General features: G+C 43.0%; 2 protein-coding genes across 8 annotated transcripts in view; both read right to left on the bottom strand.

The window, feature by feature from the left end:
- RSBN1L (round spermatid basic protein 1 like) overlaps positions 1-1,474 on the bottom strand; it is a 46,539-nt gene extending 45,065 nt beyond the window's left edge. Inside the window, exon 1 of the mRNA XM_058805346.1 lies at positions 882-1,474. Coding sequence (XP_058661329.1) covers positions 882-1,467 — 586 coding nt within the window. The 5' untranslated portion in view covers positions 1,468-1,474. The remainder of the gene's footprint in view (positions 1-881) is intronic.
- An 11,092-nt stretch (positions 1,475-12,566) lies between these two features.
- Positions 12,567-19,192, bottom strand: part of PTPN12 (protein tyrosine phosphatase non-receptor type 12) — a 70,253-nt gene continuing 63,627 nt past the window's right edge. Inside the window, exons 14-18 of one of the 7 annotated variants that reach the window (XM_058804992.1) lie at positions 17,996-18,073; positions 16,594-16,682; positions 15,622-15,652; positions 15,003-15,119; positions 12,567-14,425 (exon numbers count right to left, since the gene is read on the bottom strand). In XM_058804992.1, the coding sequence (XP_058660975.1) occupies positions 14,364-14,425; positions 15,003-15,119; positions 15,622-15,652; positions 16,594-16,682; positions 17,996-18,073 (377 nt within the window). In that variant the 3' untranslated portion in view covers positions 12,567-14,363. The remainder of the gene's footprint in view (positions 14,426-15,002; positions 15,120-15,621; positions 15,653-16,593; positions 16,683-17,995; positions 18,074-19,192) is intronic. The other 6 variants (XR_009274751.1, XM_058804994.1, XM_058804993.1 and 3 more) reach the window with 6 other exon arrangements.

Below are 19,192 nucleotides of genomic sequence, written 5' to 3'. Positions count from 1 at the left end.
AATTTATCTTTCCTTTAAAATAAAAGAATATTGATTAAACTAAGTAATGGAGTGTACATTTCAAATTCCTCATATTTCGATGTAAATATAAAGCATCAATATCTGGTTTAAGGTCACTGGAGACTGGGAAAGGACACACTAGAAATAAAACCATGTATTCTTGTACTGTCATCATATACTCATGTATTGTCTTTTAGTTCCCAAGATTTACTGTTGATCACAGCAGGAACCCAAGCAAGACTCTTGCCTGACATCTTGTCCTACCCCGTATGGCCATTTTTGTGCAGCACCACTAATGAACTAACCCAGCATTCCCCCCCCCCCCCCCCCTTATCCTGAAGGCCTCGAGCATTCCTTGGGAGATGTGATCTTCAAAAAATAAAGAAAGCCTGGAGCAGCAACTACATGAGATTTCAAAAGTCTAAGTATCTAAATTTTAACTGCATTTTAACTAGTACTCAACGACTTAGCCTGTAAAAATTAACAGCCTAAGAAACAAGATGATTTATGATTTAATTTTTAAATTACGGCGATTTTTTGCAACACGTTCTCGGTTTTTCCCCAATTCAGTTTTGTTCGCGCATTTCTAATAAATTACTCGGCATCCTCATTTCCCTAATAGGTAAGAAAACCTAAGGCCTCTGGCAGCTTCTGGCTGACGCCATCGCTAATTCCACACCCCCTTTTTTGACAGGATTGACGGCGGACCGAGCCGCCGCTGCCTTCCCCACGAGCCCACACAAGGCCAGCGATGTGTGAGCGGCTCCGGCGCTGCCCGCAGCCCCCGGGCCGGGCCGGGGCCGCCTCCCGCCGCCGCCGGGCAGCTCCAGCGAGGCCCCCGCGCCCGCTGCCCCTTCCAGCCCTCCCTTCCCGCCGCTCACCTTTGGGGAACAGCAGCTTCACCTCCCCGTTCTCCTCCCGGCTCAGGGCCCCGCCGCCATCTCCCGCCGCCGCCACAACGGGCAGCGCCCCGTGCTTCCTCCTCTCCTTGTCCCGCTTCTCCTTGGGTCTCTTGGGCTTGGCGCTGCCGCCGCCTCCCGCCTCGGCCGCCAACGCCAGGCGGTGCCGGTGGTGGCGGTGCTGGTGCTGCGGGTGGGACGAGGAGGGGGAGGCGGACGGCGGCAGCAGCACCGCGGGCGGCAGCAGCTTCCGGGACAGCGGGGAAGGGAACGCAAAGCCCCCCGCGGCCGCCGAGGGGCCCGAGGGCAGCGCGGCGAAGCCCCATGGCCCGGGGCCGCTGTAGCCGGGCACGACCGCGGGCAGCGTCTGCTTGGCGCTCCCGCCACCGCCGCCCCCTTCACCGTTGACGCGCTTAGCGCCCTTCAAGCTCCGCTCCTCGGCTCCCTTCACCTTCTTGGCGGCCGGCTGGGATCCGCGGGAACCTTTCGCGTCCGGGGCCGTCCTGGCGCCGAGCAGCTCCTGCTCGGGGGGCGCCGCGCCACGACCCGGGCTGGGCGGCTCCGCCATCTTGGGCTCCGGCGTCTATTTACTCTCGGCTCGCCCCAACCGATAGCGCCGGGGGCGGGGCAGTGCCATGGCCTCGCCCAATGGGCCGGGGTGGCGCCGGACAGACAGCGAGAGCGGCCAATCGCAGGGCGGGGAGAGGGGGCGGGCTCTCAGGGGATTGAGGGCGGCGGCTCGGCTGAGTGCGCAGGGCGCGCGGGGGCGGTGAGGGGAGCGCGGCGGGGACCGGGGCAGGGAGAGGCGGCGCGCCTGGGGAAGGCGCTTGCTTGGGAATAAGGAAGGTTCGGACCCCAGCGCATCCCGGGGCTTTCATTAACGCCTCAGGTTTGGGGCTTCTCTGCTCTGGGAGCGGCTGTTGGGATCCCCGCAGCCCGCGGGCTGTTGCTGGGAATGGCGTGTGTTCGGGAATAAGGAAGGTCTGGACTAGCGCCGTTCCCGGTGGATGTACCCCGGGAGGCGATGAACCTGTCCCTCGGGGTGCTCGGGGCCGGGGGATTGTTCGTTCTGTGCTCTCCCAACCCGAGTTCTCCACACTCTCCCGCAGGCTTGGAGGGACTCACGTGAAGCCTGGAAGCTCCGGAGGGCCTGAGGGGAGGAGGGCAGAGGCTGCCGAGCTCGGCGGCTCTGCGAGTGCCGGTGCCCGCCCGCCGGGACTGTCGGGTGTCTGTCACAGGGGATCACTGACCGCCGCGCCTCAGGGAAGGCGTTTGAGCTCAGTGTCCCAAACAGGAGCCCCCACTCGTCCCTTTGGCCACTAAAGCTGCCAGAGCCGCGGTTCAGGAGCAGACTGAAATTCCCCCAGGTTCTGGTGCCAGCAGGAAGCGTCGTGGAAGTGCATGGAAGTTTCTTTGGTGTGTTCGCAGTGCCGGGCTCCTGCCCGGGTCAGTAACATCTCAGGTCTCCTGGTTGCCGCAGGGAGAGCGGAGTCGCTGCCACATTAAACCGAACCTGGCAGATGGCAGCCAGATTAAATTGCTGCCTTGTTTGTCTGTATCAGCAGACAAACAAGGTTGTAAGTTTCGATTTTTTTGCTCCACAAAGCATTTTGATTTGAGCTGCCACTGAGGGCCTCAGAATGAGCTCCTAGCACTTGAGCTATCTCCTCCTTTGTTTCTTTTAAAACTGTAAACCAGGTTGAATGCAATTCAGTGTTCATCTCAACAGCAGCAAAGAATAGATTTCCTATATCCAGACAACTCTGCCTTTCCTCAGATGTTTCAAGCTCCACTACTGTAAGAGTGTATCCTCAAACTGTACTTCTGGGCCTGATGGGGAAAATGGCACATGTGTCAAAGGAATTGTCAACTCACATCCAAGCCCGGACTGAAATCAAGGTACAAATCTACCCATGTGTACCTAGGCTGGTAAACTAGAGTGGTTAAGGGAAGGTGAACCATCAATCTTAGTCCAAATCAGCGATTATTGTATTCATATTATTGTTATCATATTTCTAGAGTCCCATACCTTCTGGGTGGTTTTCTCACACACAGCTCTTCTCAGCAGTGTTGTTCTTGCTGCTTCATTAGAACTCCTCCAAGGCTCTCCCTGACCAGCCAGCCCAACCCCTTTTATCCCAGTTATCTTCATTGGCCACAGCTGCCACCCAATTAAGGACATCACAGCTGCAGCCCATTTAGAACAACTAGGATTGGGGCAAGGCCACTTATACAATACATAGATTTTACTGGGACTCCTACTGTAAGTGATTTTGCCTCAGCTGATGTTAGAGGTGCCACAATATGCACACGAGGCCATTGGTATCCCTACAAACCAGTCCCTAATGGAAACTGGATTCTGGTGACTCTACAGTGAGAATTTGAGGCACCTCATGGCACTGTCTCAACTTCACAGGCTTTGCAACCAAGTTGATCTTCTATGCCAGTATTGATCCCAAGTCAACAACAGTATATTAACTCACTCAAAGTTCAGATAAGTCACAATCATATTTTCACCTCTCACTTTTAGGGGCTTTCAGTATCACAAGAGCAGCATTTCTTTGTTCCTTAACTACAATAAAGCCATGGTTTTGGTTCAAGGAGCTTGACCACAACCTCTGTTGTGAAAGAGTGCATCACTTTTGTCCATGCAGCAGAATTAACAAGACCTGTTAGGCTAATGAGTGGATAGCTGTATAAATAGCTGAATATCTTGATATGTACACTTACATCAATGTTAATAATTAAGGCAGTTCATATTTCTGACCTTCATACTGGACATGCTTGGATGTCTTAAAAATGCATTGAATTATAATGCAACCCAGCAATATGAAAAGAGATACAAACATAAAACTGGTGAAAGAACTCATAGCCCAACACTTGATTTAGAACTGACAAATTAACTTATAAATGTGCAGCAACCTTTAACAGCTGACAATGTGCTACTAAACTCAGGTCAGGCTGAAGTTCTTCCCTGTGCTTTCTGAAGTAGCATATTGAGCTTGTAAGCATGAGCCAAGTTTTTATTAGTGAATTCTTTATAAAATTCAGCTGGAGCAAGATGACAGAGTACCTATTACATGTAATTGTTGCTTGTTGGAAAGCAGTGTGACTAATGTTTGGAGGTTTGCTGATGCTATCTCATACCATTTGTCAGCAGAGGAAATTGCAGGGTGCATGAAATTCAGAAGCCAGCTCTGTTTCAGCTCCCACAATCTGCTGCTGTATGGGCATTAGAGGGAGGGGTGTTGTCCCTGTCACTTGTTTTGTCACCAGTCACACAGATGAATTAAAGTGTACTACCTTACCTATGGTGAGCACACATTCCAAAGCATTAAAACTGAATTTCAGGGTGTCTTCCTTACTACCTGTTTTTACTTTAATTAAACCTCTGGCTGCAGGTGCACATATCCCAGGCAGATGCTCCTGAATGAGACAAGATGAGAAACACCAAAACTGCTTCAGAAAAGAAGAGTGTCTTTAACAAAAAGGGGGTAAATACAAGCAGTGTAGCTTGTGTAAAATACAGAATCGGAAATTTGTTCTGATGTTAATTGAAAAGAGTGAAATATATATGAAGTGATACAGTCTTGAGAAACACTGCCAAAACAGGGCCCCAGACCCAAGTCCTGCACAGAAACACAGCAGTGTCTCATGTCACAAGTGCAGTCCCACAGAGAGAGCAGTGTGAACTGGAGTCTGTGGGGATCAGTGCTTGGGGTGTTGGCAGCACCCCACACACAGAGACCTGAGAGCTCATCTCTTCCAGCAGAAGCCTTGAAACTGACCGTAGAAATTATAGAAATGTACTTTTGTCTATAGTTTTATGTGCACTTAGGGAAATCCATGAAGACTTTCTAGACCATGGAGACCGAAATGAGGCAAAAGCATGACAGTAAAAATGTCAGACACAAAGCAGTCCAGTATCCAACATGCATTAATAATAAGCTTCCCATGTTATTAGCCTGCTTATTGCAAGTGCTTTGCCATTTAAATTAGGATAATTATGAAATGCTGATATAAATGGTTATTAATCAAAGCATTTCTTTAAACAAATTAGTGTATATGCTCACCTAAACTTAGAATCATTTCAGACATCCTGTATAAAATAAAAAGCTGAATGTAAATGCTGTACACAGGTTGAGGTACAGTGTTTTGGCTTTGTACTCTTAACTGCCTACCAAAGTGATGCTTTGTAGCCTTACTCAGGTCTCCAAAGAGAAAAACTGCTTTCAGAAATGTTATTTAATCTTTTTATAATTCCATCAGTTTTCTCTCCATGTGCTTACTTCCTTGGTTTGGCATCTGCTCAGTTCTTAAGTCAAGCATGGAAATAATTGTGCCAAGTGTAAATTGAAAACATTTGATAACACTTAGATGTCCTTATACTGCTTTTTGTCTGCAAAATTAGCTAACTGTAATTTTTAATGTTATTCATTTTTCCTTCAGACTCATTGAAAGTCAGTTAATTCATCTTTGGAAATGGAGGTGAAAATCAGCTTTAAGTGCACAGAACTGTACTGACAAAGGTGATCTCATCATGTAAAAGTGTGATTTATTTTAGAGAGCTTCGGTGTCCATAGTCAGGGTTTTCAGAACAACCAGCGACATCCAAATACTTCTGCAATTACCACCCAAACAGTTGAACTGAATGAGACCCTGGGGACTAACTTGGCTCATAACTGGAGCTGCTGACAGCATGACAAGCCTTGCTGCAGGGGGATAGGAACTGCCCCCTCCTGCCCTGGTCCTTCCCGAGGGACAGTGTCCCCACGCCTGAGCAATGGCAATGTGCAGCCCAGTCTGGTCACACCAGTTACCAAGGCAGCAGTTATCCCCAAAAGCCTTTTTCCCCTCAGGAGCAGCAGATGTCCCTGCTGACTGCTCAGGGGAGGTGGGTTAGACATTTGGCAGCGTGGCAGAGCAGTGACTGGGGACACTCATGGTTGTTATTACACTGTTCTTCTGCCAACATTTTACAGAATCCATCAAAACCACAAAAAGGAGTTTACACTTCAGGGAGGACCTACAGTACTTGTTTCTTGTTGAATGTTTTTTCAAACAGCTACAGACTACTGCTGTAACAGCTCTTTAGTCTTTAGAACTGCTTTTCTCACTTGTGTTTAACATGTGAAACATCCCAGCTCCAGTATTTCTTTTTTGAAGTGTAGTAACAATCACAACAATGGAGCAAACTGGAAGGTCTTGATATGCACAATTTTATATCTGCTTGCAGTTGAAAAGGTAATTTGCTGAGCTCTTGTCTTCATAGCTTCTTGACTATTTGAAAGATCTTTAGAATTTTTCAATACAAAAGATACATCATTACTAAAATCAGTATGAAAGCAAGAGGATGCAAGGCAAGCAAAACTGTATTTCCTTACTTATGGAGGAGATGTTAACCTCCATTATTACTCCTTAACAAGCAGTTCTATGAGGTATGCATACCTCTTATTGCTGCCAAAGAGTTCAAGTCAATGAACTGAAATCCATGTGGATTTCCTGATGGTTTTTTCCCCCCCATCCCTAAAGGCTTATGGAATGATAAACAGATCAAAGAATGGTCATGGAATGGTTGGGTTGGAAAGGACCTTAAAGATCATCTCATTCCAACCCCCTCTGCCATGTTCTCACTAGACCAGGTGGCTCAGACTCCCATCCAGCCTGGCCTTGCTTTGGAGTACATTTAGTTCTAGAACATTCAGGTCTTGTGCCTCAGGTACAGACACATTTGCAAAGCAGCAGTTTATATTTGTAAGTGTACATATAAAAAGCAAACAAACAGCTAGTTATATGTAGCTAATCTTTCACTGCTCACTTCAGCTTCTTGCTCACATAAACATCTTCATGGAAAACTCCACAATAAAGAGCTTTCTGTCTATTCACAAATCTCACTCCACAGTGGAGGCAGCAGCTCTTCAGATCAGTAGCCACAGTGATTCTGGGAAACAGTTTAAGACAAACTGTTGAAAGTAAAAATGCATTTGCCATAATCTCCTCGGATTTTCTCTGGTGTACCAATGGCACTAGAAGATAATTGCACCTGAAATTTCCAGACCATGGCATTAGGAAAGCATCTCACAGTATAGTCATCACCCAAAAATGTTTTTATATATGTACTGGATGGCAGTTAGGGGCTTTGGGATTCACTCAGGATAGATGGAATAACTTCACTGTAAATCTAACACATCACTGTCAGCCTCTGATCACAGTCTTGAAATGGGAGATGAGCAGGCTCCTCCCAGGCTGCTCATGTGAAGTCACACTTGTACCTTGTTACTTGTACAGTCTTGCCCTGGCTTAGAGGCAGGAATGCTGAGCCCCACTTCCAGCAAGTGTGCAGGACAGATTTGTCACCTGACCACAGACTCTGGCCCAGAGGCTGCTCCAAGTCAGCTCCCTCCTGCTGGTTCCTTCTGATGCTCAGTTAATGGGAAGGGAGAGGAAGAAGCAGATGGAAAAAGTCTTCACACATTCTCAATCACTGAAAGAAGAGACACTGAAAAGTGCTTGCTTGATATATCTACAAAACATCATTAAGATAAAAATGGTAATAACAACTCCAGCCAGCCTGCTGAGTTGTGTAACTGAAGTGTGCAGCAAATTTCCAAGCAGTGACCTCCCCTGGTGCCCTCTTTCTGGACCTTACTGTCACACATACTCTGCTCTCTAGCAAGGTCAGGATGTGTCTCATGGTTTAAAATATAAATTACATGGGTGTGTGATGTGGTGTAAGAGCACCTGTCCATTTTCTGAGTTATGGGGAGTCCCTAGAGCACATCCCATGTTGCAGAAGTGGTGAGGAGAGGAGCCCTAACAGCTGAAACACAAACACTGGGTTTAGTGACAAAGGCTGCTCCCTCCCAGAACACCTCCCTGCGATGTGGGGACTGCAGACCAGCCCAAGAGCAGAGCTGTCCCTTGGAGCCAGAGCCCTCCTTTGGACAGGGCTGAGTCACTCTTGGGGACTGTCATGGAGATCTCTAAGAGAGCCCTTTTGGCTCCTGTAGCCATTCCAGCTTAGCACCCAGAGGAGGCTGGCAGCTGCCTCAGGTCCAGAGGAGGCCTGATGTATTTCATTTCTTTAATTGTAAGGCTGGACACCCCCTTTCCTGTGAATCAGGGGGTCTGAGACCACCCTCCCTGTTGAGGAACAGCTGCCCAAATGAGGGTTCCCTTCTTCTAAATGAAAAATGTGAAAGGCAGTAGTGGCAGAGAAGTAAATTCAGGACAACTTTGACCACCACCCAGTATCCAAACTGTGAAGAACTAATTTATCTGTAGAAATATTTTGTAGGGTCTGAACATTTATTTCCAAAAAGGGTAGATTTAAAGGAAAAAAAATACACTTGAGTGTTCTTTCCAGCATCAGTGAACTGGTATGAATTTGCTGTCTGATGGCACAGAAGGGGAAAGAGCTGCTCAGCAATACTTTTCAGAGCTGTTAGGTGTCTCACCAGTCCTAATATATAATACAAGTTCATTTATATTATAAAAAGAATTACTTGCATTGCTTCCTTCTTACCAGCAATTTACATGTCAGCAGGCAGACAAAGATGTATTCATTGCATGGCAATGGTATCACAGAGTGCCCTTGTTCAGGTGGCACCTTGAGCTCTCAAAATCCCTGACAAGAGATTGCTTTCTGAATTAAACCTTCACATCTCCACCTTTCCCACCGACTCCAGGATGTTTCAAGGGTCAGTTTGTCCTTATTAGGTTATTATCCTTCTCTTTCTCCCACCTTGGAGTGATCTTTGTCTGGGCCTGATCAGTCAAAATGCAAGAGGCTCATACTCAATTGCAGATTTGAGCAGAAACTCAACCACAACAATTTATGTAAAGAAGCGTCTTCCTGGTACTGCATTCCTGTGACCCAACCACACCTCTGCCCTTCTGAGGAGCTTACAAAACCAGGAACCTGCTTAACAAGTTCACATCAGCCTTTTATTACCCACAAGCAAAGACAGTTCCCCCTTGTACTTGCTACAATTCAGTTCTTCCCACCTCCTGTCCTCGGGCATTATGCGCTCCTTGCTCTTCCAACTCTGCCAACTCACTTTTTAACTCACACCAAGCAGAGACCATTCTTTGGATCACTTTATCCAGGCAACTTGCTTCACTCTTGAAGTGCTCACTCCCCACGAATCTCATGACCTGAGTTATGAGTAATTTTTTGATTAACATTTATAAAATCCAGTGTACAAGTGCTTTTTCAGAAGAGCCTGATGGTATGGGCCACTCACATCCATGGGAAAGGTAACCTTAGATTCCCTGCTGGAGTTCACAGGGATGGCTATTGTAGCTTTTGTTGTCTCTAATGAAACAGATCAGAAGCTACATTACTATTTTTTAACAAAACTGCCAGCCTTTCACTGGTGGGTTCTGTGACCAGATACCATAGTGACATGTGGAATTAGAATGTACCAGGCCCAGCCTTCCTTCACTCACAGCAAATAGTGTTCAGTGCAGGCAAGACTGAAACCCTAAGATGAGAAGTGAGTGCACTGGGCAGGGCTGATAAAATGTGTAATTGACATTACCAAGTTAAATATTCACCATCAAGAATATACATTTTGGAGATGCAGCAAATAAAAGAACAGCTACAGCCAATGGACACCAGAGCTGGCATGTTTCCTCACAAGGTTTGTTTCTTCTTCCTGCCAGCTTCTCCAGGCTCACTTGAACAATGAATATACCATTTAAAGTGAAAACAGCAAGAAAGCAAATAAAAATTTGAACAAATGTAGCAAAAGACTTGAAAACACTCTGATTATGAACCTGATGGGGTTTCTTGGTCCATTTAACATTAGGGCAGAGATGTAATAGGTGGAATATATACTGGGATGGAACCACACACCAGGTGTCATCTGGTGAAGAGCAGAGTTAAGCAAGCAGAAAAGCTCAGCAGTCTTTGATACTCCATGTTTGAAAAATGGGATCATCTTTGATCCAAGTCTGGCTCTTCTTTTGACTTGACAGCCAAGCTCTCTGTGAAGTTGTGGCACTACCTACCCAAGAGATCAATTCTTTACCTGCCTGTGATCTTTTATATTAAGGACTGTAACTCTGTGGATGAAAGTAAGAATTATAGATGTGAAAGACAAGTTCCACCTCACCTGAAATCTGTGGAGCTCAGTCACAGTGGGGCAGAGCTAAGCCCTGTCCCTACGAGTGCCCCAGAGCTGCAAACACAACACACAACCCATGGATGAATACCTGCATTGAGCTCACCACAGCTGTTCACATGCACAGGGGATGTAACTTGGCAGGATTTGAGCCAAAATGCAAAACTGATTTCTTACCTTGGCTTCACCACGGTGCTTAATGCAGACAAAATACAATTTCAGAAGCAAAAGTGAAGTTTTTAAAGAAACCAACTGTTACAGCAACTACAACTCAATAGAACGGCAAACAAGATTTTATTTACTCACTGCTTTAAGGCTGCATATTCTAAGCTTTTGCCATGTGGTCTTAGAAGTGATGAAGTGAAGCATTTGATACAGATCTTGAGGATATGACAGCATTGCAGCCAAGAAAACAGTTATTTTCTAGTTCTGTTTGACCCAACACCTGACAAACCTGTGTTTTCATTAAGTACACGCATGGAAATGGTTGGGAAAAGTCACATCAGAGAGCCTGGGCTATTACGGAATTTAATTAAGCCTGTTACTAAGCACTTCACAGCCTTGCTGTTTTAAAGGCTTTAGACACTCCAGGGCTCCAGAGCAGTCAGTGTGCTGTGCTGGCTGCCTCCAGCTATGCTCAGTCCTGGGTTCATGTGTTCCATGCATTTAGCCTTGCTCCTCAGCCCACACAGGACAACCTCCTTTAGGAGCTGTTTCAGCTTCTCAAGAGCTGAAGAGCATTTTGAGCTTCTGAGAAAGGCTGTGCTTTGGCAATGCGCTGTAGGAATTGTGACTTGTTTGTTCATGCTGCAGAGATGTTACTACTGCCTCAAGCCTTGAGAAAATTCTCAAAGCCTGATTTGTGTGCCATTGTATCTGGTTGTTCAGTTCCATTGTCTGAAGTCCTTAAGTCCATAACTGCTTGTTCCTCCTCAAAATTCCCTTTTCAATGCAATATTCATTGCCTTCTTTCCCCAGTCCAACCCCATCTTCCCTCCCCATCTTCCCTCCCTCTGGTGTCAGGGCTATGCTGCAGGCAAGAGCTTTGTGTTTGGGTGCTTCCCAACAGTCTGACCTGCAGCTCCAAGCAACTGCTCCAGCACACAGGGTTATCACACTGCCCAGTCACTGCATTGCACTTGATCTCACTCATTCTTTTAGAGATTTATCTCCAAAGAAACCCAATCCAAGATTCCAATATACAAAACCCCAGAGGCAATTCCTCGAGATTTTAATTGTTCTGCCCAGTTCCCGAGTTAGAAACTTCTTTTGAGGAAAATTACATGTAAACACAGCAGGTTTTCCTAGCAGATAAGAAACAAAAATGCTGGTGTAAGGCTCTAGTTACTACCAAAATAGAATGTTACCTGTCAAATCAATGCACAACCTTAAATATGCTGAGTAACAGAGATAAGCAATGGTATTAGTAGAGGTCAGCTTTCTTCTGAGCCTTGAGAACTCACATTTCTAAACCACAGAGAACTCATTCTTTTCATGTGATAATTCACTGCATGATTTAATTAAATATTAATATCGTTAGAAAAAAATAATAAATTGTATATTACTGCTTCTTGCTACAGTGATCAAGTCCATGCCTGAAAAGCTGCACTTCAGAGATGAAAGTTGCAGATTGCTTTCAGAAAAAGTAACATGTAAGACTGGAACTAAATAGGATTCATTTCAATATATGCACAAAATGACTTTAGTGATAACTGGCAAACCAATGTCATGCTTAAACCCTTTTAGACTCCATTTCAAACAAACCACAAGTGAAGATCTAGGGGTTTTTTTGGATGAAGCTGTTAAGAAGATAATATTTCAAAGTTATGATGTGAAACTCCTGAGAGTGAAGCACCCAGAGCTGCAGTTATTTCTGCACCACCACCACCAGCAGATAGCCAAAGTAATGACATTGGGCAGGTTTCACCTTGCTCTTCAAACTGCCAGCTTATCTGAAATACAATAGGTGAAAATGTAAAACTCATAGCAGGGAACAGCAAGTTGTGAATCAGCTCTGCCAAAAGAAACAGAAATTCATACTGGACAATTGCAGTTTTATAGCAAAGGCTACAACCTTTCTCTGAGGTTTCTTCAGTGACAAACAGCCTGGAATATGATCCACATCTGTGTAAAGCAAAGAGGGGGAAAAAAATATGAACCTGGATGTCCTTTAATTAAACATAACAAGATGGCCTGTATGTAGTGCACAGATTTGGGACAGCCTTTGCTGTTAAGTGAAATTCATCTGTGAAAACCAGAAAATCTACTACCTGCACAGATTTGTGTTTTATTGGTGGACAAATATGGAAGGGATCCTTGAAAAGTACATCCAGAACATATTTGGAAATTTTCTTATTTAACTTTTTTCCCCGAATGTTCCAATGATTTGGTGCTGACAGCCCATCTTGCCTTACAAATCCACAGGAGCTCTGTAAGAGTGAAAGTCTGAGCTAATCATCTGCAACATGAGGGGAGGAAGACAAAGTTCAGGCCAGCCTTATTCTGCCAACTGCAGAACATTCCAGCTGTCTGAGCTGTTTACAAGTCAGGAATATAGTTGATATAGATTATCCCAGATGGCACATATCATTGAATTATTTATTTTTAAATGAGTAACTGCAAAACTACATCCATGGGAAGTATTTATAGTGCACACAGTTCTTTGAAAGAGCTTCCCAGCTTGGCAGTCTGTCACATGCACAAAGCACATGGTGATTAAATTCAGAGTCAGAGTCAGTAATTGCCAGTTCCATCCCTTCAGGGTTACAACAGAGCTGCTATCGGGCATTTGCTCTCTACTAGCAGAGACACTCAAGGTACAAGCAGCACATCAGACAATGTTCCCAACTCAAGTTCACATTAATATAGTTTCACTACCCAAAATGAACATTTTCTTCTAAACATTCTTCTTTGCTTCTCTGGCATTCTTGCTAGCCAGAACTTTTAAAGTAGTTACTAAAAATAAGGTTCTGAGTGTCAGTGTTCTGTTCAAGTATGAGATCTGTAAGCTAAGCCAGACTGCCATCCTTCACTGAGTTACACTTGGCTTTTGGACACAGTTTTCTTTCCTAACAGTAAAAACACCCAGAGTGAGATTTTTACTTTCTTTAATTTAAAGATTGTATTACAGAAAAGTTTATGTAAGGAATCCTTATAAGGATTAACTCTTGACATAATATATTGCCAAGATACAGTGTAGCTGCAAGGGCTCCAGGTGAACCTTCATATAAGTTGCTTTCTTACATACACAGTCGCTGAACAACAGAAATTGTATTCCCCATCTGTAAGAGAACACAGTGGTATTGAACAGTCCTTTTAGCAGTGTGTTCTGGTTTTCCCAAATTAGAAACACGCCCTAGTAAAACTGTAAAATTCTACTACACAGGAAGGTGATAGAGATGAACTTTCGAAAGATTGCAACTGATGAAACACTAAAATGAAAACTAAGGAGTGTTGATTATGTGAAATGGTTTCTCTTTTACTGGCAGGTCAAATATACTAAGAAACGTACAAATCTTTTTGATAATCTAATTCCAGATGAACTCAAAACACTGAAGAAACATACACAGGCTAAGAGAATTCAATACTGTTCCAAGGCACTTACTGAATCTCCGTGACCAGATGAAAACCAGAACAAATCAGGTCTGACAATTAAACAGTATATAATATAAAAATAACCTTTTGCTTACAATTTACAAAATGCATTACAATCTTAATCTCTGCTAACCTGCAATTCTGGCTGTGTGTGTCCAGCAATTTTTGTAAAAAACCCCAGAAACTATTTTCTAAAACTTCAGGGCAAATAACTTACAAATAAGGTACACAAAAAATTTAGATCATGCAGAGATTTCTTACATCTTCTGTTAATATTTTATGATTGCAACTTTATCAAATTATATACTTACTTGCCCTGTACATATACAAAATAATGCATACATGGTAATCAAATGTTAGCAAAAAGTAGTCCATAAACACAATCTGTCCAAAGTATTACTATATTAACATATGTCTACAAGCAGCGTGTAACAGGGTTAAAAGACATTAAGGCAATAATACTTGAAGTTACAAAATAAATCATATGTAATACTTTCTCCTAAGTGTAGTAAGGCAGGTAGATGGCCCCAGCAAAAGGTTGTTGTAATACTGGAATCCACTGTTGTGAACCATGTGGCAGGCTTTGCGTGGGATGCACTGCAAGGATGTACCATTGACAGTTAGATCTACACTGCCCTGTGTTAGTTGCCCCCCAGGAAAGTGGAACTCTATTTCTCTAGCTCTCAGTGGCACTTGAGTTTTCCAGTATAATTTATTGATAGTATGTCCATTGCTTCTTGGATCATGTCCATTCTGAGGGTGGCTCTCTTGGTCCCCTGGGCTTTGCACAGCGGTTACCAAAACCTAAGGAAAGAAATGTATTTAATACTTCTGTCTGCTGGGACAACATAGGCTCACAAAGGCTGGCAGCAGTCAGAAGAGCACTGAGACACAGCTTCAGCTCTTACAGAATAGAAAACAACTTTGTAATACAAGGAATGCACTCTGGCCATAGGAAATACAGATATGAAGAATTTGGATACCATTGTAGTTCAGTACTTAAACCTCACTGGAAAGTACTTTGCATTAAATACAGCATTTGTTATATTTTTTCCCCTCCTTTTCTGCATACCTAAGCTGTTATCAGGTATTATGTCTGGAAGTTTTCAAAAATTTACAAAACTTTACAAAAATTATAACCCATTTGACAAATTCTATATTTTATACACTTAAAGTTTTTTTCAAAGTGTAACATTCTTTAATCATTTATTCTGGGGAAAACTTCTTCAGCACTGCTGAAGAGACTAGGCAGGTTTATTTGTCTGGTTCTGTACCTCAGTGAGTTGGAGGTGGCAGCAGTAGCAGCTATCCAAACCAGTACTGATAGCCAATCCCCTATTTAAGTTATCTAGTGATTATATTTTGAAAGAATTGTAATTACCAATATCTGTTACTTCTGCAGGAAATTCTGAAATTTGACCTCTTGTGTCAGTGGAACCAGAGAAAGGAATCTGAGGTAAAATGTCAGTTGGTGTTTTGTTGCTTCGTTCAGGACGATCTAGAAAACACACAGACCCCTCACTGTCACATCCACTCAGTCACCACTGTGGCAATGCCACTTGTTATTACACTCCAGAAAACAACTGGCAGCAAATATTATTTACAAAAACAAAGCTTTGAAAGACAATTTCTCATTTCCTAAAAGCAAAACTTGAAAATTGTTTATGAAGTAAATGTTCAGTGACAGCAACATATTCCTGCTTTCCATATCTGGATTATTATTTTGTATTAGTTTGTATGGATACTGAAATCCCACATAGCATCTATTTATAGCAAAAGCTCACAGTGCCATTTAATACATCAACATAAAGGTTTCAGTTCATGTTTTTTCTAAACTAAGGGTGCATACACATCATAAGTAACAATATATTTAGTATAATATAAGTATATTTGACAATATATTTAGATACCTTCAGAGCAAACATCAAATTCAGGCAAATTGTTCATTAGGAAAAATGTATTTTGGAAAAAAAAATATTAGAAAAGCTTCCACCACTTACCAGGTAGTACAGGTGAAGTTGTTTTCAAACCCTGTTAATGAGAGAGATATAAAATAATTACACAAACCACTTCCAGAAAACTAAAAGAAAGACAGAAATGTAAGATTATGAAAACATCACCAAAAATCATAATATTCATGGAAATACTAATTTACCTCTACATTTTTGACTTGACTCAACATTGATAAAAATGCTATAGTAGTTAGTATGAGAATTTACAATTAGAACCTTAGCATTTAATAAAAATTTGAAAACATGACACTGCAACTTATTTGCAAATTTAGGTAGATTGGTTCTCACACTACATTTACAGTGCCTGAAAATTCACATGTCTTTTTTGTCATATTTTTAAGAGAGATATTGGGAGCACATTAAAAAGGGACAAATGTAAAAAGGACTTATGTGCTTTTAAAGTTTTGCCAACTGTTCATGCAGGATGACTCTTAGCTGGATGAGAGAAAAGTGAAATCTGATGGGCAAAAGTGGTTTAAAATAAATATGGACACAAGGAAAAACCATTTTCAGGCAGCAAAACAGGTTGCCCATAAGAAGTGTCCATCCCTGGAGGTTCTCAAGACCCAGCTGGAAAAATCTCTGACTAGCCTGGAGCGAGGCCCTGCAGAAGTTTAGATGAGAGTCTGCTGTTCCCTTCCAGTTTGAATTGGCCTAAGATCTATAAAGGGCAGACAGCAAGCTCCCTAAAAGCAGCAGATTTACACTCTTAAGGCCATAGTTTAACATATATTTAGGAGTGCTCCTTTTAAAAACACTGCTGACCTTGGAAAAACAGATCATTTATTGGAAAGAAAACATACTCTTCACATCAATTCAGCAGCTCAGGCAGAGGAAAACCTGGCCAGCTGTAGATGACCAACAGCTGCAACTCCTCACAAGAATGGATTTCACTTCTAGTTGCAGCTCCCGAGCAGAGCGGAGCTGAGTGATGAGCACAGACTTGTCAGCCGCACTTACAGGGGAGGCTGTTTGCTCAGGCTGCTGCTGCTCCCGCAGCGCGCTCCGCTCCGACCGCGCCGGCACCGCTGCCTTCAGCGAGGGCGTGCCTGGGGAGAAGGAACTCAGCTCAGCACGCTGCTCATCTCCTCAGGATGAGCCGTCCATGCACACCGTTGGAAATGTGCTCTAAACCTCTAAACTTTTTTTATTTTTTAAAGATTAAATGCCTGTAAAAACATGAAAATCTCTTTACATGAAAAGTGCTCCAGAAAAGGCAAAATGCCACAATATAACTCAAAGCACAAGAGTACTGTGCTTGCATTGTGGGTGTCATTTTGTTCCTTTGGAGGCTCCTAATCAACAGGGAATTGGCTTCATTTTCAAAAACAATTTAGAACTTCTGTTACATCAGCTGGGCAGTAATAGTATGTGTTTTACAGATCTCCTAAGTAAACATCCAAGTCAGGACAGCCACACCTGTCCTTTACTGACATTGTGCAAAAAGACAAACAAAATGAAAGTGGTTTTAGTGATTCCAGTCCTGGAGAGAGATTTTTAAAGAAAAGAGCTTTGTTCCTTGTGTGGTCACAGAAAAGCAACAGGTCCATAATAGCCAAAGGCTCACTTTGACTCTGAACTACCTATGCTTATACTGCTCAAAGAACACATTTACAAAACTTCAGCATTTTCATGCTGAAAATATTTAGATTAACTACTTGGGCCAAATTTTTTTAAATTTCAAAATGACACTAAACAAAAGTGTCAGTAAACTATATAATTTTAGCTTTTCTGCAAAGTACCAAGCATCAACCTAATTTATCACTTCAATTCATCTGTTTTGGATTCTGCCATTGCCAGCTTGATGAATGAACTATGACAATGGAGCACATCATCTGTGTCAGCTTTCTCTTGCAGTTACCCTTTTGACACAGTCAAAGAGTGAACTACATAAAACTTGACTAACTGGGCTTGTTCACTACATGCAGTGCAGAATGAAGTGTCATCATCTTTCCTTTGCCCAAGAAAGGGGGATCAGATAAACACAGTTCATGTGCACACCCACTCCCTACCTGGGAGCAGTAGGAACTAAAATAGCTGGGAAATTCCCTAACCACACTGCATTTTCCCACTGTATCATCTCATTTCCATACCCTGCAGACTGAAAACCAGCTTTACTAATATTGGAGTCCCCAATTACTTCAATATCATATAACACCATAGTCAGAAAATGAAAAATAATTTCTCTGTGTTCAAGGGTGTGCAAAAGTTAAATCCCAAAATAAGCCACTGCACATGCTAGATTTCATTCCATTTTATAAATTACTCCAACAGACTAACCAAAAATCAAGGGTACTCAAATACAACACTGACATGCTCTTCACATTTCATCTCCAATTATCAGCAAACATCAAAAACTCACTCTGTTCACTTGCTACTACAAATGATTCTGGTGTTCTTTCTGGGAGCGGGGGAGAGGAATCTTCACTAGCATCAGCATCTAAATCAAATATGACATTTAGATAAGTTAAAATACATAGATTTTTCTCCTAGAATTTTAGAAGTTGATATTTTCATATATGCAGTAATCTTAAACTTGGTATAGTATTTAAAGCAAAATAAAAATTTGCTCCAAGTATTATAAAACATTTTGGTTTACCACACTAACACTGTGGAGCAACTTCATCTACCAACATTAACTTCACATTAAGGGCATAGGATCAGTCTGTGTGTTATGCAAGCAAGAAAACAAAAACATTTTCAATCTAAATAACATGGAGGAAAAAAACCCCTCAGTAACTCAAATGAATACTTTTTGTTCATTCTTTCAGGTCTCAGTTTTGCTTACCAAGTCCATGTTGAGGCCCACTGGCTCCCACACCACAGTTAAACAGCCTGGTGCAAGGTTCACTAGGCCAAAGGGTAAACAGGAGCCAGAGATGGCTCCTGTTGGTGCCAGTACCACATCCTGTCCCCAGCCTGTTCCCTCTCACCTCCCAGGAGTGTACTAACACAAGCCATTCTGGCAGCAAAAGCCCCTCTCTGACCTGCTAAGAAATTTGGAGTGGTAATTAAAGGTTTAAAACAATTTAAAGTAGCTGCTGCCATAAGCAATCTCATCTGACAACTGTACTCTGCACAGGATTCAGAAACACAAAAGACAAAGACACATTTTAACTAATAAAGCCATGAAGCTTGAGCTGCCAGCATCCCCAGCTGCTGCAGGGACAGAATTCCATCAAGTTGTACAAGCCATCATTTTCCAAGTGACTTCTGAGGCCTGCTCCATCTCAAGTTTACCAAAGAGTACAAGAAAACCTTCATTAACAGAAAGGGCCTCTATAAAACCATCAAATAAAGTCACCATGGACATGCACTAACTGAAAGTGAGTTTTTAGGGTTTTGTTTCGGTGTTGTTTCTGTTTTATTGTTCTCTCTGTTTTTTTCTTTTCCTTTTGCCTCAGGGTACAACTACTTTTCACTTCATTTGAATGAAAAAGGATTTAACCGTGTGGTAAGATCGTGCACACAGCAGTTCTGGTTAGGCAATCAGGGTGCTGCTGAGTTCACAGACAAGTTTCACTGGTGATGGCAGCCACATTCCCAGCTTCAGACAGAA

Source organism: Ammospiza caudacuta, chromosome 5, assembly GCF_027887145.1.
Source record: "Ammospiza caudacuta isolate bAmmCau1 chromosome 5, bAmmCau1.pri, whole genome shotgun sequence".
In the NCBI taxonomy this organism is placed as follows: Eukaryota; Metazoa; Chordata; class Aves; order Passeriformes; family Passerellidae; genus Ammospiza; species Ammospiza caudacuta.
The sequence above is the reverse complement of the archived record's forward strand: the minus strand, read 5'-3'. Positions and strand labels throughout refer to the sequence as shown.